Source organism: Apodemus sylvaticus, chromosome 11 (assembly GCF_947179515.1).
Source record: "Apodemus sylvaticus chromosome 11, mApoSyl1.1, whole genome shotgun sequence".
NCBI lineage: Eukaryota > Metazoa > Chordata > Mammalia > Rodentia > Muridae > Apodemus > Apodemus sylvaticus.
In genome coordinates, this window is record NC_067482.1 from 21,082,003 (window position 1) to 21,100,217 (window position 18,215).

Here is an 18,215-nt window from a genome sequence, read left to right on the forward strand (position 1 = left end):
GTATGGATTTAGATAGTTTAATTTTCTCTTCAGAAATGCAAGTATTTTTCAAAGTAAGAATACAAACTGAACAAAAGTCAATTATATTCCAATATATGCCTCATCTCATTTTGATTTTCTTGGCATATGCTTCTTTTTTTAGAATTGAAAGTTTATATGAAAGTTTGGTTCTAAGGACAGTAGTCTCTTGGTAGCTTTGAGGCTTGTTATGACAGCCATTGTACGTGCCATGCATTGTCCGTATTCCAGGACTCCATCTTCAATAATGCATAATGTTCTTTTAACTTTATCAGTTCTTACATTAAATCACATTTGGATTGATAATTCACAAGATTATATGAATGCTTTGTAAGATAGCTGCTGTAGATTATTGAAGGAATCATGATAGAATAGGAAATCCTCTATGCATATACAATATATTTTTAAATGTTTGTCATGCAAATTTGTTTGAACACATGGATGTAGAATATGTCTATGTGTCAAATATAATGATGACACCTTACACATTAATTTTCAGGAAATGCTGTATGGATATATACCACCATGATCCGTGATTAGTAATTATTTAATGGGTGACACTTATGGAGATATCTTATTGTTTTCTCTTGATTGTTCATTATAGTTGTATTTCCCCTAATGACCACTGTGCCTTCTGGAAGAAGGTCAGGTTTCTGGAAGAATTATTTTTATGCAAATAACACAGTGGATGGTAAGGTAGTCGCAATGATGACAACAGTAGATGCTTTATAATAAGTGCTGCTCAGCTCTTTATTTTCACTGTCTCTAATGCATGGGTAAAGGCTGTTTCTTTAGCCTTTAAAGATTATTTCTCACAAAATCCTACAGTGCTTTTATTTATGTTATTCTGACTGACAAAAGGTAATTATTATTTGTCACTACCTTTAAAAAGTATCAGTGGAATTTGGTGTAGTAGTGTTGGTTATGGAAATATTGGCAGCTGGTAATACATTTGCTTGTACTGTGGGAGGAGGTTGAGTAGGAGGATTGCTTGGAGGAGTTTGAGCAGGAACATTATGTGGAGGTATAGGGTGTGGAGAAGTTTGTATATAAGAGGGATGAAAACCAAGAGGAGGAGAAGGAATAGGAGGAGGAGGAGGTGGTGGTGGTTGAGAATATATTGGACCAAGGAATAAAACAGTAACATAAACAAAAATAGAAGATGTTTGAGATAAAATTTCTCTAGGGGGTGTATCAGGTGGTAGATCATTCTGTTCAGTATTGTGATCAAGCTGAGGATGAAGATGAGGAGGAGGAGTTGAAGGAGTTAGTGGTCCTCTAGGCTCATGTTGTCCTCTGGGGCCTCTGTGACACTCACCAGACTGTGGAAGAAAGAAAATAATAAACAATTTTAAATTAGATATTTCAAAAAGAATTGTTAACATACACACTTTCTGAGAAAGAAGTAATTTTAGATTCCTTCTAAAAGACCTACTCTCCCAAGACATGTGTTGGACTGAGTTTATTAGCTGTGGACTTTTAAAAAGTTCTGTAATACTTGAAACAGAAAGAAGTTAGAGTTATGGAGATATTGGCAGCTGGTACTGTGGGAGGAGGATTTTGTGAGAAATAATCTTTAAAGGCTAAAGAAACAGCATTGACCCATGCATTAGAGACAGTGAAAATAAGGAGCTGAGCAGCACTTATTATAAAGCATCTACTGTTGTCGTCATTGCGACTACCTTACCATCCACTGTGTTATGTCACAGACACAGGTATTTTGACTTGTAATAAAGGTTCCTTGTACTGGAGAAAAGCATATAGCATTTCAGTTCAGAGTGGCCTCTGGCTCATGACCCGAAAATAGCAGGGACTCTTCTCGTGGCCCCTTTCTACTGTCTTGGTCTTTACCCATATTGACCCTGACCTTGAATCACTCATTGTCATTACAGTCTCGGAAGTGAGCAAGGATACATGGTGTTTGTCTTCTGAGCATGGGTTACTGTGCTTACTACATTCTGTGGTTCCACCTCGGCTTCTCAAATGTTCATGTTATATTTCTTTTAAAATCAAAATATAAACTTGAAGGGAAACTGGTGGGGATTCAGTAGAAATAAAAAGGAGTGATGCTGTGTAAAAATAGTCCAGTGTGGGTAAGGGAATAATGGACCTTAATAGAGGTGACTAGTGTGAGGTCAATGAAAATCCACCTTACTGGAATAAGAAAATCCCACCCAGAAGCTTGTTGCTTCATGTTCATTAAATATTAATAATCTTATGGCCACTCAATACTGTGATACAGGATGGAATTTTATGAACTATGAAAGGATGTCCTTGGGATGAGGGTGGAACTGCCTTCCAAGTTCCTCTTCTGCCTTCTGAGTCACTCGAGAAAAGGACATGCCAAGTATAGACTATGCCAGGATAAACAGGGTTTTACTTTGTCCTAAACAGTCCTAATTTGTGGTAATTTATTTTGCAGCAACTAAAACCTGTTACACGTTTTTAAGTAAAAGTCCTCAAAAACACTCATAGAAAATGTTTCCCCTGCAGTGTGCATCTTTAAAAAAAAAAAAAAAAAAAAAAAAAAACAAGTTCGGAGGAAAAAAAATGGTCAGACCCTTTTATTTCTGAAGATTGAATTTTGAGGGGTGGGATTACATTAAAGTAAGTTCGCTATTCTGAGTATGATAAATTGTCACTCACATATGGTTCAATTAGCATTCCTGTGAATAAATGTAACATTTCCCTGTAAGCAATCTTTGCTTAATTTTGGTCTGCCTAAGATGCACACTGCAGGAAATAATTTTAAAGAATTAATTTGAAACACATTCAAACTTATAAAAAAAAAGCCAAGCAATCAGAAAGATTATAAAAACAACCCAATGCCTTCTGTTCCTGTCCTTTGTAACTGTTTACCCTGCTTAGGTGGGTGGGTGTGCTGTTTTTTTCCCCCAATCTGAAAGGCAATCATTTCCCCTTGGGAGTGTCAGTCATTTAAGCTTTCCTAATTTGATGCTTTTTGGTGAAGAAGGAACCCTTAAATGAGGAAAGGAAAAAAGAAAAAAAAAAAAGAAAATGTTTCCCCTATTGTTCTGAGAATACAGGTTCTCAATGAAAGCTTAGATGACATTGAATGGAAAGAAAATACTATGAACAAAGTTTTAAGCTGGCTCTTAGTCATTGTGGCCACTGAAATGAATCCCAAATGGAAGTAGTTGCCAAACACATTGGGAAATGTCTCTGTCAATATAGAGCTTAGAATTGTTCTGAGTTTTAAATCCTATATGTTTCAAAACTTGTTCCAGAGTTTGTTTTTAAGGAATAAGTTAAGCCTAGAATCAGGGAGTTCAAGGTGTGTTTCATGTTCCTATATAGAGTAGATACAATAGAAGATGTTTCAAATGTAGGCCCAAGAGAGGCAGAATGATTCTCTCTGTAGTGTAAATGCTGTGGTTGTATCATGTACCACCAACATTAGTAAGTAAAACTTTTTCTTTTGTCATTGGGAAAAATGACAATCATATGTGTTTCTACATCCTTGAATCATAAGATAAATTGTGAGATAAATTATTCTGAGATTCATATCTGAGTCATATTCAGAGCCCATTTGCTGTGAGTCATTTAATGTTGCCTAGACATCTAGGCAGGGCTTGCCCTGGTACTGCACTTGGTGAGCACTCAGTGTCTTACTTGCTATGCTAACCCCCAGGTTAGTGATTTTATCCTAAGGTTCAACATTAAAAATAAACACAGCTGATATGTGCTTTAAGTTAACAAATGCATTAGGAAGGTGGAGTGCTTTGGATAGATGAAAGGTGAAGAGTTGCTTCAGTGGCAGGGGAGCCTTTGAAATGAGGTGGGAAGACTATGGAACACAAAGGGCCATGCCATCCAGAGGGCCAGCCTGTGCTCTTGCTTCTGTGCTGCCGACCCTAAGTCAAGCTGGTGGCAGTTGATCTTTTGGAGACAATGCCCATTCATTCACTCATCTGTTGAGTTCTTTCCCTAACTTGTCATCTGACACATTTCCTTTAGTAATCCCAAAGTTTAGGCTAACTCTAAAACCTTGTCCTTCAAGGCCAGTTTTGTGAGTAGTGGTAGAAGATGCCATAGGCAGTTTGTGACCAGACATTTGTCCTTAGGTGCTGTTTTGTAATCCTCTCAAGTGCCTTTGGCCTGTCCTCTCCAGTTTTGCAGATAGATGCTAGCAATGCTCCATATTGACTCCATCTTTCTTCCTCTGTCTTCATCCTCATTCTGAGCCCCCATATTTATCTGCACATACTTTACCAAGAGGTTGCAGCAGGTAGGAATGAACTCCCCGTCCAGGCCATGCAGCCTGTAAAGTCACTAACAAGTTCAGAGGAGACTTCTCCATTGTTTCTTGGGGACTTGACTGTTTTTTTCTTTTACTCTAACTGTATGTCACTTCCTTTAACTTGCACACTTCATTTAGAAAATGACTGCACCATGTCCAGTCACCCCACATCATCTCAGAGCTTTGCACCTGCTCCTCAATTCTGTTTAGCCTGATCTCCGCATCTTTCACCTTTTCTGATTTTTATTTGCATCATTATAGTGACCTTTAAAAACACCTAAACTGAGCTTTCTATTTTTGTTTTTCTCTTAAGTGCATAGAGATTGAAGACATTCTTAAGAAAATGAACACCAATCACCATCATCCCTACTTTCAGGATCTTGTGCCCCAGGGTCTTCCTGCTGCCTGCTTTTTCCTCTGACCTCGTTCTCTCTTTGCATGTTTGTAGTAAAGGTCAGGCGTGCATGCCCTGTTCACTCCTCATGGCCCTCACAGTCCTGTTTGTCTCTTTCCTCCTACATGTCCTATTATTTTTATTCATATTATTGATGAACTATTCTATTTCAAGACACATCTTTGTTACTAGTGTTCTCTGCGTCTTATTAGTTCACTGACTCATGGCAGCCATGAGTTCCAAGGCATTCCATTTTAAATGTTGATCACTGCATGCAAGGTCATTCAGAATTTTATTTTTAATTACCTATGTATAAACTGCTAATAAAATAGTTCACAATATTTTTTATTTCTGATGCAACAAAGAATTCACTGAATATTTTTGTGTTTTCTTTTGGACATTCTCATATTGATCTTGATACTATGCAGTAGTAAACATTATTGGATATATATGTGATTTTCTCAATGATTTATTACAATCTCTGTGACTACTAAATTAAAACAGTTTTTCAAAATGGAAATCAAAACGTCATTTCATCAGTAAATTGCAACTTGTATTTATTAGGAAATGCAGAAAAATAAATTAAATTGTCTGACGTAAAAGTTAATAAGAGAAGAAGAAGGTTTGTGGTAGGGACAATTGATACTCACCAGGAAACATCCAGTAAGTATCCAGAGGTCAAACACCAAATACAGTGGCTTCATCTTTTGGTAACCTCTGAAAGTAGGCACAATGGCCGGTTATCATTATTTTTTAAATTGCAATGGCATTATTTGGAACATGTCCTAACACATGGTGTATACATAGTGGAGTGTATCTTAAAATAATTTTCTGTGTCTTATTTTAGACTGGGTATTAGTGGCATAATATTGTCAGCTCATAACATTTGACTCTCAAATGATAGGGCTAGTTTTCATTTTTGAGGTTTGAACTGATTAAAGAAAAATGCCACATATTTGTCCTTGAAGAGTCTGAGCAACAGAGGATTTAAAAAGAAAGCTTTAAGATAAACAGTAATTATTTTGAAGTGGACATTTTTTATTTGTGCATTTTGTTTTACTTTAAAATTAAAGTTCTATAGCATCAATTTCTGTAAATTCATATTTGAGATGCTACCACTTTACCTTGGTCATATTTAATTTCTTATGGCATGTAATAGATAAGAAAGAAGCCTTCCTTACCTATTACATGCAAATACAGCAAAAGATCAAAGCACGACTTAATACATAGTCTAGTTTTAACAGTATACTGAGTCATTTTGTGTACAACGAATTTTCTCAAATCTGCTCTCTATTATGCAACTGTGTTCCATCAGTAACTAGGAGAGAACCAAATAGTGTTATTTAGGTCTGTTTTCTTCTCAGGTGTCTCAAGAATTGTGATAAATTTCTCAAGCCAGATGACCTGAATTGTTCTTTTATACCACTGCACACAGTGACCTGTCAGCTCCTCTAGTCAACCCTGCCGATAGCTTAAATGTGGGACCTGAACAATGCAAATGTGGAAAGAATCTTAGGAATAGATTTTCACTAGGTATTATGAGTAAATGTCACACACCTGTTTTTCCTAAGCTATATTTCATATGAAGCTTAAAAACAAGAAAAGTTAGTGGTTATGCTTTAGAATAATTCTCTTTCATAGTACATCTGTGAGTAGCCCATCATTAAGAATGTTAAATAGCCGGGTGGTGGTGGTGCGCCCCTGTAATCCCAGCACTCGGGAGGCAGAGGCAGGTGGATTTCTGAGTTCGAGGCCATCCTGGTCTACAAAGTGAGTTCCAGGACAGCCAGGGCTACACAGAGAAACCCTGTCTCAGAAAAAAAAAAAGAATGTTAAATAACCAAAAGGTACAGGAAGGAGAAAAAGGAATTGCAGACTTTGGTGGACTCACTAGCCTTAGTGATCAACATGAATACTTTTCTATTGCTTTCATACATTTTCAAAATTTAATTAATTTCATGATTCACAGTTTCGTGTAGGTACTTATTTTTACAATAATGAAACAAGAATATCTTATATTTCTTATATAAATAAGAATGGACTTATTTATAGTCCATTAAAATGCTACCTCTGAAGTTTGGGCAACATTTTATATGAAGGTAAAGGGCTTCGGATTCCCAGGTACTTACAGTGAAGAATCTTCTCATCCGGTGAATGTGCTGGTCAGAAGCCCTCTGGTCAGGTATTTTTGAGTGGTGGAATACAGAGGATCAGAACTCTCAGCTCTTATATATGTTGTTATTAATTTCTTTGGCAATGCAGAAGACAAGTTGGAAGATAAAGCAACTTTGATGCTTTACAGACAGGAAGCATCATTGCCAATTTGGCTGTCTGTTCCTGCATTTTTTTCATTTCCAAATATGCTCAGTCACTATCTGTTGAGGCTTCCTTTGGAAGTTGTATAGTGAGTCAAAATGTGATTTTGTTTCAGATAAATACAGGGTACCCTTAGGTGCACACCTTTATTTTAAGAAAAAAAGAAATGAATTGTTCATTGTGATTACTTTATAGGACATCTTTTCTTCTGTGTTAATCTTATGATATTTGCTATGCCATCTTAAAAATAAATATTACCTAGGAAGTAGAAACATTAAAAAACTGATTTCTTTTGTGACTATAAGAGAGTATTTAGTAAGAAAAATGAGAAAGAGCATGAAAATTATTATTGAATGCATGTTGCTCCTTTCTCTCTCTCTCTCTCTCTCTCTCTCTCTCTCTCTCTCTCTCTCTCTGTCTCTCTCTCTCTCCCCCTCTCTTCTTCTTTATCTATCTCTTTAAGGTACCATGCTAGTAACTTCCATACTTTCTACAATAAATGACTCATCTGCTTAGATAATGTGGATTTCAGTTTTAAGTTTTAATCTGAAAAAAAATGAAGTAGTACTTTAATTTTGAACTTTCAGGTTTGTACACGTCTGAAATTGTCTCCTGCATTATCCTCACATTTATACAAAGTTGACTTAGCAGAGCTGTTTGTGTTTCATGCTGGGAGTAAACCCAGAGCATTGTATTTGCCCCAGGCTTAATGTTTTTGTTTATTGTGATAACTTGGGGGCAGTGTGTCATTATGCTGCTCATGCTAAGCCTCTATTGTTTATGTTAGTGGTTCTCAATTTTCCCTAGTGCTGTGATCCTTTCATATACTTCCTCATGTTTTGGTGACCACAACCATAAGTTATTTTTTATACTTCATAACTGTTATTAATCATAAGGTAAATATCTAATATGCAGGGCATCTGATATGTGACCTGGTGGTCCTAACCCACAGGTTTAGAACCACTGGTCTAGGTTGCCTTGAAACTAATAATGCCTTCTGAGTGCCCATCAGTGCAGCTGAGCAAATGCTTTTAAAGAATCCAAACACACAGAAAAACACAAAAACTCTGAAACATACACAAACAACCAGGTGTTTGGTTTGAGATTTTTACCTAAACACTTGGAAAATAAACAGGCAAAAGACATAGCAGACAAAACCAAAGCCAAACCAAACCATAGCAAGAAATCCAAACAAAACTAAATGAGCCAAAACGTTTACAAAATTACATTTAGTTAATTTTGTGTTGTCAGACTGCTTCTAGGGATGGAGCCTGCCCTGAAGTGTGGCTCATATACACAGTATGAGAGATAATGCCAATCATGAATCAGTTGCATATATCTTCCTCATAGTGACGGAAGTGCAAGGACTCCATTGGGCTTGAACCTGTGTAGGTTTGCACGTGTTGCCTTGAGTTGATATGTGTGTCAGCCCCTATGTGTATGGAAGGCCCAATGTTTTTGGAGTCACCAATCTCCTCTAGATCTTACAATCTTTCTGTATGGGTATGATGGGAGGGCTTTGATGAGGACACCCCCCCTTAGGACTGAGTGCTCCAAAGTCTTTCATTCTTTGCATAGTGTCCTGTTGTGTGTGTGTGTGTGTGTTAGTTCACTTCTACTGTACGAGGAAGCCTTTTTAATGACTGAGTGAGGTACTGATCTATTGTTACATTAGTGTTTCATTATGAGTTTGTATATTGCTATGTTGTCTTGTTAGATTAATAGTATTAGATTTTCTCTTAGGACCATGACCCATATAATCACAGATCTTTGACCACTTTACCAGTGTCAGGTATGGTTCTATCTATTGCAATAGGTTTTAAATCCATTCAAAAATTGGTTTGTTACTTCCATAACCTCCTGCCACAGTGACACCAATATTTCTTGCAGGCAAATCCATCTTATAGGTCAACAAACAAACAAAAAAAAAGAGAAGTACATGTTGACAGGGAGAGAAATAATCACTAATTCATGAACCTAATACCCTCTGGAAGAATACTCTCACACAGCTTATATCTCTTGTCACAGTAAATCCAAAGAACAGTAGAATCATGCTATTGCTTTGATAGAAACTTATGTAGTAGGTAATAATATTTTTCTAATATAGTTAGATTAGCACACATACAAAGAGAAGTACAGAGTCAGTTGATAGTTGATGTTTTTTGCCCTGAGGTTAGATACTTATTTCTGTCAAAATTTGGAAGCAAAATTAGAATTTTTGATTGGAAAATTATACAAATAAGAAGTTATAGACTGCTTCACAAATTCTCTGAAAGTATGAAACATCCCATTGCCTGGATTAAGGTTCTGGTCTTATAAGATATGGTTTGAATTAGAGATGTCATATCAGTGACTGATTTCTGCAGAGTTTTTGCAAAATCCCCACACTGAAAAGTTCAAACAACGTTACAATTTTCAATCACCTGTGGAAGAAACCCTGGTAGAGAATTAGGAACATTAACCTACAAAACTTCTAACCCAAAACTTATCATGTCTACAAGAATTACAGGGATTGGGGACAGAGCAGAGACTGGGAATGGCCGAGTAATAACTACCCAACTTGAGACGAATCCTATGGACAAGTGCCAGTCCATGACACCATTAATGATACTCTGTTATGCTTGCAGACAGAAGTCTAGTATGGCTGAACTCTAGAGGTTCTATGCACCAACTGACTCAGACAGATGCAGTCACCCACAGTCAAAATAGTGGATGGAACTTGGAACCTCTTATGGAAGAATAGGAGGAAAGATTTCAGCCTCTTAAGGGGATAGCACCTCCACAGGGAGACCAACAGATTAACTAACCTAGACCCTTGGGGGCCTCAGAGACTGAACTACCAGCCAAAGAGCATGCACTGGCAGGCTCTAGGCCTCCCCTCACATAGATTGCACAACTACATCTTGGTCTTCATGTGGGTCCTGAACAAGATGCTGCCTCTCCATGGGATATGCTCTTCTAGCTGAGCTGCCTTGTGTGGCCTCAGTGGGAAAGGAACTGTCTACTTTCACTGGAAGAGCTAGGGTGGGAGAATAGCTGGGGGGGCAGCATCCCTGCCTACAGCTCACAGAAGAAGGGGAGGAGGGATGGAGGAAGGACTGTGCACTGGGGGGGGGGGTAGGGTGAGGGAGGGGTGTGAGCATTAGAGAGGCAGTGACCAGGATGCAATGTGAAAATTAATTAATTAATTAATTAATTAATTAATTAATAGAGAAAAATAATAATTGCTGCCTTCAATTAGGAAACAATCTTCTTTGCATATGAGCAGAGAAATGGTTAATCAACTGTTGAAAATTTATTACTTATAATTTTCAGGTAACCATCATGTAGTATATCTTGTGAAGGGTTAATGCCCCAGTGTAGGAGAATGACAGAGTGAGGAGATGGGAGTGGGTGGGTGGGTGGAGGAGCACCCTCATAGAAGCAGGGGTAGGGGGATGGGATAGGGGGTTTCTGGACAGGAAACTGGGAAAGGGGATAACATTTGAAATGTAAATAAATAAAATATCCAATAAAATAATTTCTGAATTTTACCTTGAATTTAGTACTAATGCTGTAATATTGTCAGTTCATATTATTTGACTGAAAAATAGTGGGTCTAGTTTTCACTTTTGATGTTTGAGATGATGCAGGAGAAAATGACATATATTTGTCCATGGAGAGTCTGAGCAACAGAATATTTCTAAGTAGTTAGTGATTCAATATTAATTATTTTAAAATGGATAGTTTCTACTGTATATTTTGTTTTGTAATAACAGGCTTCCATAGATATACAAACATTTGATATAGTAACACATTAATTTGGTCAAATGGGATAAACTTAATTCTCATGATACTTAGAAGTTAAGGAAGAAGTCTTCCTATTAAATGTAATCAAAAGACAAATCATTATTTATTAATTGGTCTAGATTTTACATTAAACTATGTAATGTTAGTCTACAATGAATGTTCCCAAGTCTACATTCTAGCATCCAACTGTGTCCCACCAATAAGCAAGAGTGAACACGCCATTAAGTTTTTAGCTCTGGTTTCCTTTAAGTTGTCTTCAAGTTTGTGATCAATTTGAAGAACCATATTGCCTGAGCTCTTCCTTCAAATCAGTGCACACAGTGACCTGTCAGCTTCTATAGCCAACTCTCCTGATAGCTTAAATGTGGTTGCCAAACAGTGTAAATCTTGAAATAATCTTGGCAACAATGTTTCACTAAATATTTTGGGCAAATGTGATATATTATTTTTCCTTAAGATATATTTCATTGGAAGCTGAAGGAGCTGAAGTGGTTTGCAACCCCTTAAGAAGAACAATGCCAACCAATCAGATCCCCCAGAGCTCTCAGGGACTAAACCACCAACCAAAGAGTATACATGGGGTTATCCATGGCTCCAGCTGCATATGTAGCAGAGGATGGCCTTTTCTGTCATCAAAGGGAAGGGAGACCCTTGGTCCTGTGGATGGTCTATGACTCAGCTTAGGGGAATGCTAGGGTGCTGAGGCAGTAGTGGGTGGGTAGGTGGTGAAGCACCCTCATAGAGGCATGGAAGGGGGAGGGGATAGGGGGTTTGTGGAGGTGAAACTGGCATTTAGAATTACATTTGAAATCTAAATACAATAAGCAATAAAAAAGAAAAATAAGCAAAATTAAATGCAAATATATATACACGTCAGAATAAATTTTCTTTCAGAATACATCTGAGTAGCCCATCATTATGAACATTAATGAACAACAAGGTACAGGAAAAAGAAAAGAATAAAAATGTGTCACCTTTTGTGCACTCTGTTCTTCAGAGTCTGAACTGCCAGTGTTTCCTTATTTATTCATTGTGAGGAGATCTTGCTTTGTTTCCTTAGTGTTGTTTTTCTAGTCTTCTCTCCTATATTATTACATCCTGAGTGCAGTTCCTTTTTGCTCCCCTCCCTCCAAGCTCTCTTCCCCAACTGCCCTCTCACCCAGAGCCAGCATCCCTTATATCCCCTCAGAAAAGAACAGGCTCCCCAGGGACATCAACCAAATGAGACAATGTTAGCTACAATAAGGCACATACGATCACACAAGTAGGCAAAAGAGTCAGAGAGAGACTCATCCCTGTCCTTAGGGTTCCTACAAGAACACCAACACATTGCTACAAGTGCTACTCAGCCATAACATAAATGCAAAGGACCTAGGTCAGACCCCTGCCTACAGGCTGCATGCTCCCATGAGTTCTGGTCAGTTGAGTCTCAGGCCAGTGTTCTTGTGGGGTGTCCCTGACCCTTCTGCTTCCTCTGTTTCTTCATACTCCTACTCTGTATTACTGCCAGAGCTCTGCCTAATGTTTGTCTGTGGTATTCTATATCAGTTGCTGGGTGAAACCTCTCTGGTTTCTTTGAAGGTCCTTTTACTAGGCTCCAGTCCCTTTACACCTTGCAGACAGGACAAACTGTAGGTTGAAGGTTTTGTGGTTGGGTTAGTGTCCCATTGCCTCCAGCTAAGACCTTGCCTAGTTATACAAGATGACTATTCCAGGCCCCATGTGCCCATGACTAGAATCTTTGCTAAGTTCACTTTCCATGGGGTAACCATTCCATGGAGTTCCCATTGCTCTGGCTTTCTACCTCAACCCTGAAATGCCCCCTTGCCCCCAATTCCTATCTTTTCTGTGCTCCTTTCTCACAGTGATCTCTACCTCACCTCTTAAGCACTCATTGTTATTTAATTAGATATTTTCTTTACTTACATTTCAAATGTTATCCACTTTCCTGGTTTCCCCTCTGAAAACCCCCTATCCTATCACTTCTACCCTGCTCACCAACCCACCCACTCTCACTCTTCTGTCCTGGAATTCCCATATTCTGAGGCATCTAGCCTTCACAGGGCCAAGGGCCTCTCGTTGCATTGATGTCCAAAAAGGCCATCCTCTGCTACAAAAGCAGTTGGAGCCCTGGGTCCAGCTTTTTGCTCCCCTCCCTCCAAGCTCTCTTCCCCAACTGCCCTCTCACCCAGAGGCAGCATCCCTTATATCCCCGCAGAAAAGAACAGGCTCCCCAGGGACATCTTTGGGCACTCTTTCGTTGGTGGTTTATTCCCTGGGAGCTCTGGGGGTCTGGTTTATATTGGTGTTCCTCCTATGAGGCTGCAAACCCAGTCAGCTTCTTAGGTCCTATCTCTAGCTCCTCCTTTGATGACTCTGATTAAGCACTCATTGTTATTTATACTCTTTGTGTTTGTGCATTGTAGCATGATTGTGTTTTACTTTACAGGTAATATTCACTTTTAAGTGATAACATACCTTGATTGCCTTTCTGGTGTGGGTTACCTCACTCTGGATATTTTTTCCCCCATTCTATCCATTTGCCTGGAAATTTTATCCCGTAATTGTTTTTAACAGCCAAGTAATACTCCTTTGTGTACATATATTGCATTTTTTAAAAATAAATTTATTCTTCAATTGAGGAGCAACATGGTCGTTTCTATTCTTTGGATATTGCAAATCAACCTGCTATGTGCATGGCTGAGCAAGTGTCCTTGTGGCAGGATGGAATATCCTTGGTGTACATTCTCATTAGTGCTATAGGTGAGTCTTGAGTTTGTTATTTTCCCCAATTATGAGATACCAGCATATTGATTTCCAAAGTGGTTGTACAAATTTGCACAGCCATCAGACTCAAAAGTACTTGCATGGTATGTACTTAACCTGGACCCCCAAGATTTCTCAGACAATAGACCACCAGCCAGGCAGCACACAACTGGTCTTATGAGGGCCCTAACACATAGACAGGAAAGGGCTCCTGTGTCTGGTTTCAGTCAGAGAAGATGCACTTAACCCTCAAGAGACTGCAGACTCCAAGGAGAGGGGAATTCTGGTCGGGTAGGGGGTGGGGAATAGGGGGTGAGGACATCCTCATGGAGACTAAGAAGGCAGGGAGGAGGTATGGGATGTGAAACAATCAGAGTGTGGACCTGGTGGCAAATAAATCTGGAGTGTAAAAAAAAGATAAAAAAATGATTTTCTATAATCCACATTATATTCCAATAATCTGAATCCATTTGTACAATTTTAATATCTAAAACTTACATTAAAAATATGCTTCTTGTTAAAAAATGCAAAAAATTTGTGGCAGGTTTCCTCCTCCATACAGTTAAGAATATTAAGATATGGATGCAGAGCTATACCATTGTTCATTGTGTGGTCCATGAACAATGAACGATAGCTACTATTTTAACTTCTATTGGATTCCCCTCTGACATATCCACCATTATCAGACCTAACTTCTGGTGTCTCCTCTCACTGAAAAAATTATTGTTCCCACTCACTCATCTAAAGAAACCACAATACTACACAATGATATGCTGATCAGGACTCCTGCTGGGAAATAGCAAACACACAAGGAGAACTCCCTAGAGTTAATAATCAGGATTCAAAGGAAGTACTTACAAATGATGGGGAAAGGTAAATGCGAAAGACATGTTAGAGCAGATACTGAGATGGCAACTTGGATAGACATCATGACTGAGAGAAGAATGCTACAGTAGCCTAGGAGTTATATTTAGATAAGACATATCCAAATAGGAGGACTCAGTCACTCTACTCTCTCTGCATGGGAAAGCACTGGTGCATGTTTCTACCAACTCTCTTGCTTCTTGGTTCTCTGTTCTACTCCCTTTACATAAGAGAAAGTAGAGTAGAGAAGTAACATATGTGAAGCAATGGGCTTCCAGACTTCCATGGGAAGAGTCATAGCCAGAAACATTCGGTGTCATGGGTAAGAAGATTGGTTGTTTCAAGAGTTAACAACGCACAGAATATTAAATTAATGGCAGCCAAAATAATAAATGCTGAACCTGTCCTAGTTCACATATTTTGGCTTCTGTTGTGCCAAAATCAAGAGAACAGATTTTTTTATCTTTAATAGCGAAAGATTGAGTCTATAGCTTACAAGAAAAATACCCACATGCCTATATTTATTGTGCCACTGTTCACAATAACCAAGTTTTAGAATCAGTTTTGTTGTCCTTCAACAGATAAATTGAAAAAGACAACATGGAACATATACCCTGGAATTTCATTCTTTCATAATGAAAGATGGAATTATGTGGTTTTCAAGAAATCCATGGAACTAGAGATCATCATGACAAGTGCCTTGAGTCAGTACCCCAAGCACAGGATTGAAGCATATCCCAGAAATGTTTCTGTCTAAAGGAAATAACAGAACAAAGTGTGATACAGAGACTGAAGGAAAGGCCATCCAGAGACTGCCCACCTAGGAATCCCTCCTATCTGCAGACACCAAACCCAGACACTATTGCTGATGCCAAGAAGTGCTTCCTGACAGTAGCCTGGTATGACAGTTCCCTGAGAGGTTCTATCAGCACCTGATGGATATAGATGCAGATACTCACAGCCAACAATCCTACTGAGCCTTGGAACCCCAATGGAAGAGTTAGGGGAACGACTGAAGAAGCTGACGGGAATTGCAATCCCATAGGAAGAACAATGTCAACTAACCAGACCACTTAGAGCTCCCAGGAACTAACCCACCAAAGAGTATGCATGGAGGGATTCATGGCTTCAGATACATATGTAGCAGAGGATACTTATCTGACATCAATGGAGGTGGCACACTTGGTCCTTTGGAGGCTTGATGCCCCAGAGTAGGGGGGTGCTAGAGCAGAGAAGTAGGAGTGGGTGAGTGGGAGGAGGAACACCCTCATAGAGGCAAAGTGGTGAGATGGGACGGGGAGTTTGTGGAGTGGTAACTAGGAAGGGGAATATCACTGGAAGTGTAAATAAATAAAATGATTAACAAAAAACCTGAACTGAGCCTTCTATTTTTGCTTCTCTCTTAACTATAGTGCATAGAGAATAAAGACATTCCTCAGAAAATGAACATCAATTAACATCATTCCTTTCCTTACGGATCTTGCAATCAGTATCTTCCGATGCTAGCTTTTTATCTCACCTCGTTTTTTCTTAGCACCTCTGTAGTAAAGGTCAGGCATGCGTGCCTTGTTCACTCCTCACAGCTCCATTTGCCTCTCCTCCTACGTGCCCTATCACTTTCATTCATATAATTGATGAACTATTTTATTTCAAGACAAATCTTGTTACTAGTGCTCTATCTTATTATTTCATTGACTCATCGCAGTCATGAGATATAATGTGTTCCATTCAAAATTTGATCACTCAATGCAAGATCATTCAGAATTTTATTGTTAGTTATCTAGGAATAAAGTATAGTTAAACCACTTATTTCAGATTACTCTTAATTTTGATGTAACAAAGAATTCACTGAATATTTTTGGGTTTTCTTTTGGACATCCTGATATTGATCTGGATATTATGCAGTAGTAAACTTTTTTGGGTATATCTATTATTTTCCTAATGATTTGTTATAATCTCTATGACTGTTCAATTAAACAGATTTAATTTCCAATTAAATGGAAATTAAAGCACTTGATTGTCATTTCATCAGTAATTTACAGCTTGTATATAAATAGGAAATTCAGAAAAATAAACTGTCTGACATAAAAGTTAATAAGAGAACATGAAGGTTTGTGATACTCATCAGGAAACATACTATAACAAACCAGAGGTTAAAGACCAAATACAGTGGTTTCATCTTTTGGTAGCCTCTGAAAGTAAACACACCTATAGGTTAGTATTATTTATAAAAATGAAATGGCATGACTTGAAACATATCCTAACACATGGTGTCTATGTAGTGCAGTGTGTCGTAAGTACACTGTAGCTGTCTTCAGACATACCAGAAGAAGGCATCTGATCTCCTTTCAGATGGTTGTGAGCCACCATGTAGTTGCTGGGATTTGAACTCGGGACCTCTGGAAGAGCAGTCAGTGCTCCTAACCACTGAGCCATCTCTCCAGTCCTATAGTGTATCTTAAAATAGTTTTCTAATTCTTCTCTTGGACTGAGTATCAGTTGCAAAATATTGTCAGCTCATAGCTTACATTTTGGAATTGTGAACAGATGAGGGAAAATATGCCACATATTAGCCCTAGAAGAGTCTGAGCAACAGATGATTTTAAAAAGAAATCTTTAAGCTTAACAGTAATTATTTTGAGATAGACATTTTTCGTTTGTTCATTTTTTTTTACTTTAAAATTGCAGTTGTATAGCATCAAGTTTCTATAAATTCATAGTTGAGATGCTATCACTTTAACTTGACCATATTTAATTTTTATGAAAGTAAAGATAAGGAAGAAATCTTCCTATTAAATCCAGGAAAAGATCAAAGCCTAACTTAACAAAGAGACTAGTTTTAACGGTATACTGAGTCATTTTGTGTACAATGTATGTTCTCAAATCTGTTCTCTATTATTCAACACATGGAGGGATCTATGGCTAGAACTGCAAATGTAGCAGAGAATGGCCTTATCTGGCATTAGTGGGAGGGAAGGCCCTTGGCCCTGTGGAGGCTTGATGGCCCAGCATAGTGGAATGCTAGGGCACTGACTTGAGAGTGGATGGGTTGGTGGGGGAGCACTGTCAAAGGGGCAGGGGGAGATAAGATGGGTTAGGGGGCTTTGTGGAGGGGAAGTTGTCAAGGAGTAAACTATTTAAATGCAAATGAATAAAATAAGCAATAAAAGAAAAAGAAAAAACAAAATTAATTATAAATATATACTTTAGAATAAATTCTCTTTCAGAATATGTTTGAGTAGTCATCAGAACAATAAGGAACAGGAAAAATAAAATAATAAAAATGCATCACCCTTTGTGCAATCCTTTCCTAAGAGACTGAACTGCCAGAGTTTCCTTATTCATTGTGAGGAGATCTTGTTTTGTTTCCTTAGTGTGGTTTTTCTAGTCTTCTCTCACATATTCTTATATCCTGACTGCAGTGTCTTTTTGCTTCCCTCCATCCAAGCTCTCTCCCCAAACTTCCCTCTTCCCTAGGGCCAACAACCCTTGTATCCCCTCAGAAAAGAACAGGATTTCCAAGGACATTAACCAAACAAGGCAAAATAAGCTACAATAAGGCACATACAATCAGAAGGAGGCTGGACAAGGCAACTCAGTAGGAAGATAAGTATCTCACAAGTAGGCAAAAAAGCCTCTCTGTGTTTGTGCATTGTAGCATGATTGTCTTTCACTTTACAGTTAATTTCCACTTATAGGTGAGGACATACCATGTTTGTCTTTCAGGTCTGGGTTACCTCACTTTGGATGATTAATTTCTAGTTCCATCTATTTGCCGGCAAATTTCATGATGTAATGGTTTTAACA

General features: G+C 38.3%; 1 protein-coding gene across 1 annotated transcript; it reads right to left on the reverse strand.

The window, feature by feature from the left end:
• Nucleotides 1-902: 902 nt before the first annotated feature.
• Nucleotides 903-5,377, reverse strand: LOC127696842 (submaxillary gland androgen-regulated protein 3A-like). The gene is made up of 2 exons (XM_052199762.1): nucleotides 5,324-5,377; nucleotides 903-1,340 (listed from the first exon to the last, which is right to left on the reverse strand). The coding sequence occupies exons 1-2, from the start codon at nucleotides 5,375-5,377 to the stop codon at nucleotides 903-905; spliced, it is 492 nt and encodes a 163-aa protein (XP_052055722.1).
• Nucleotides 5,378-18,215: the final 12,838 nt, after the last annotated feature.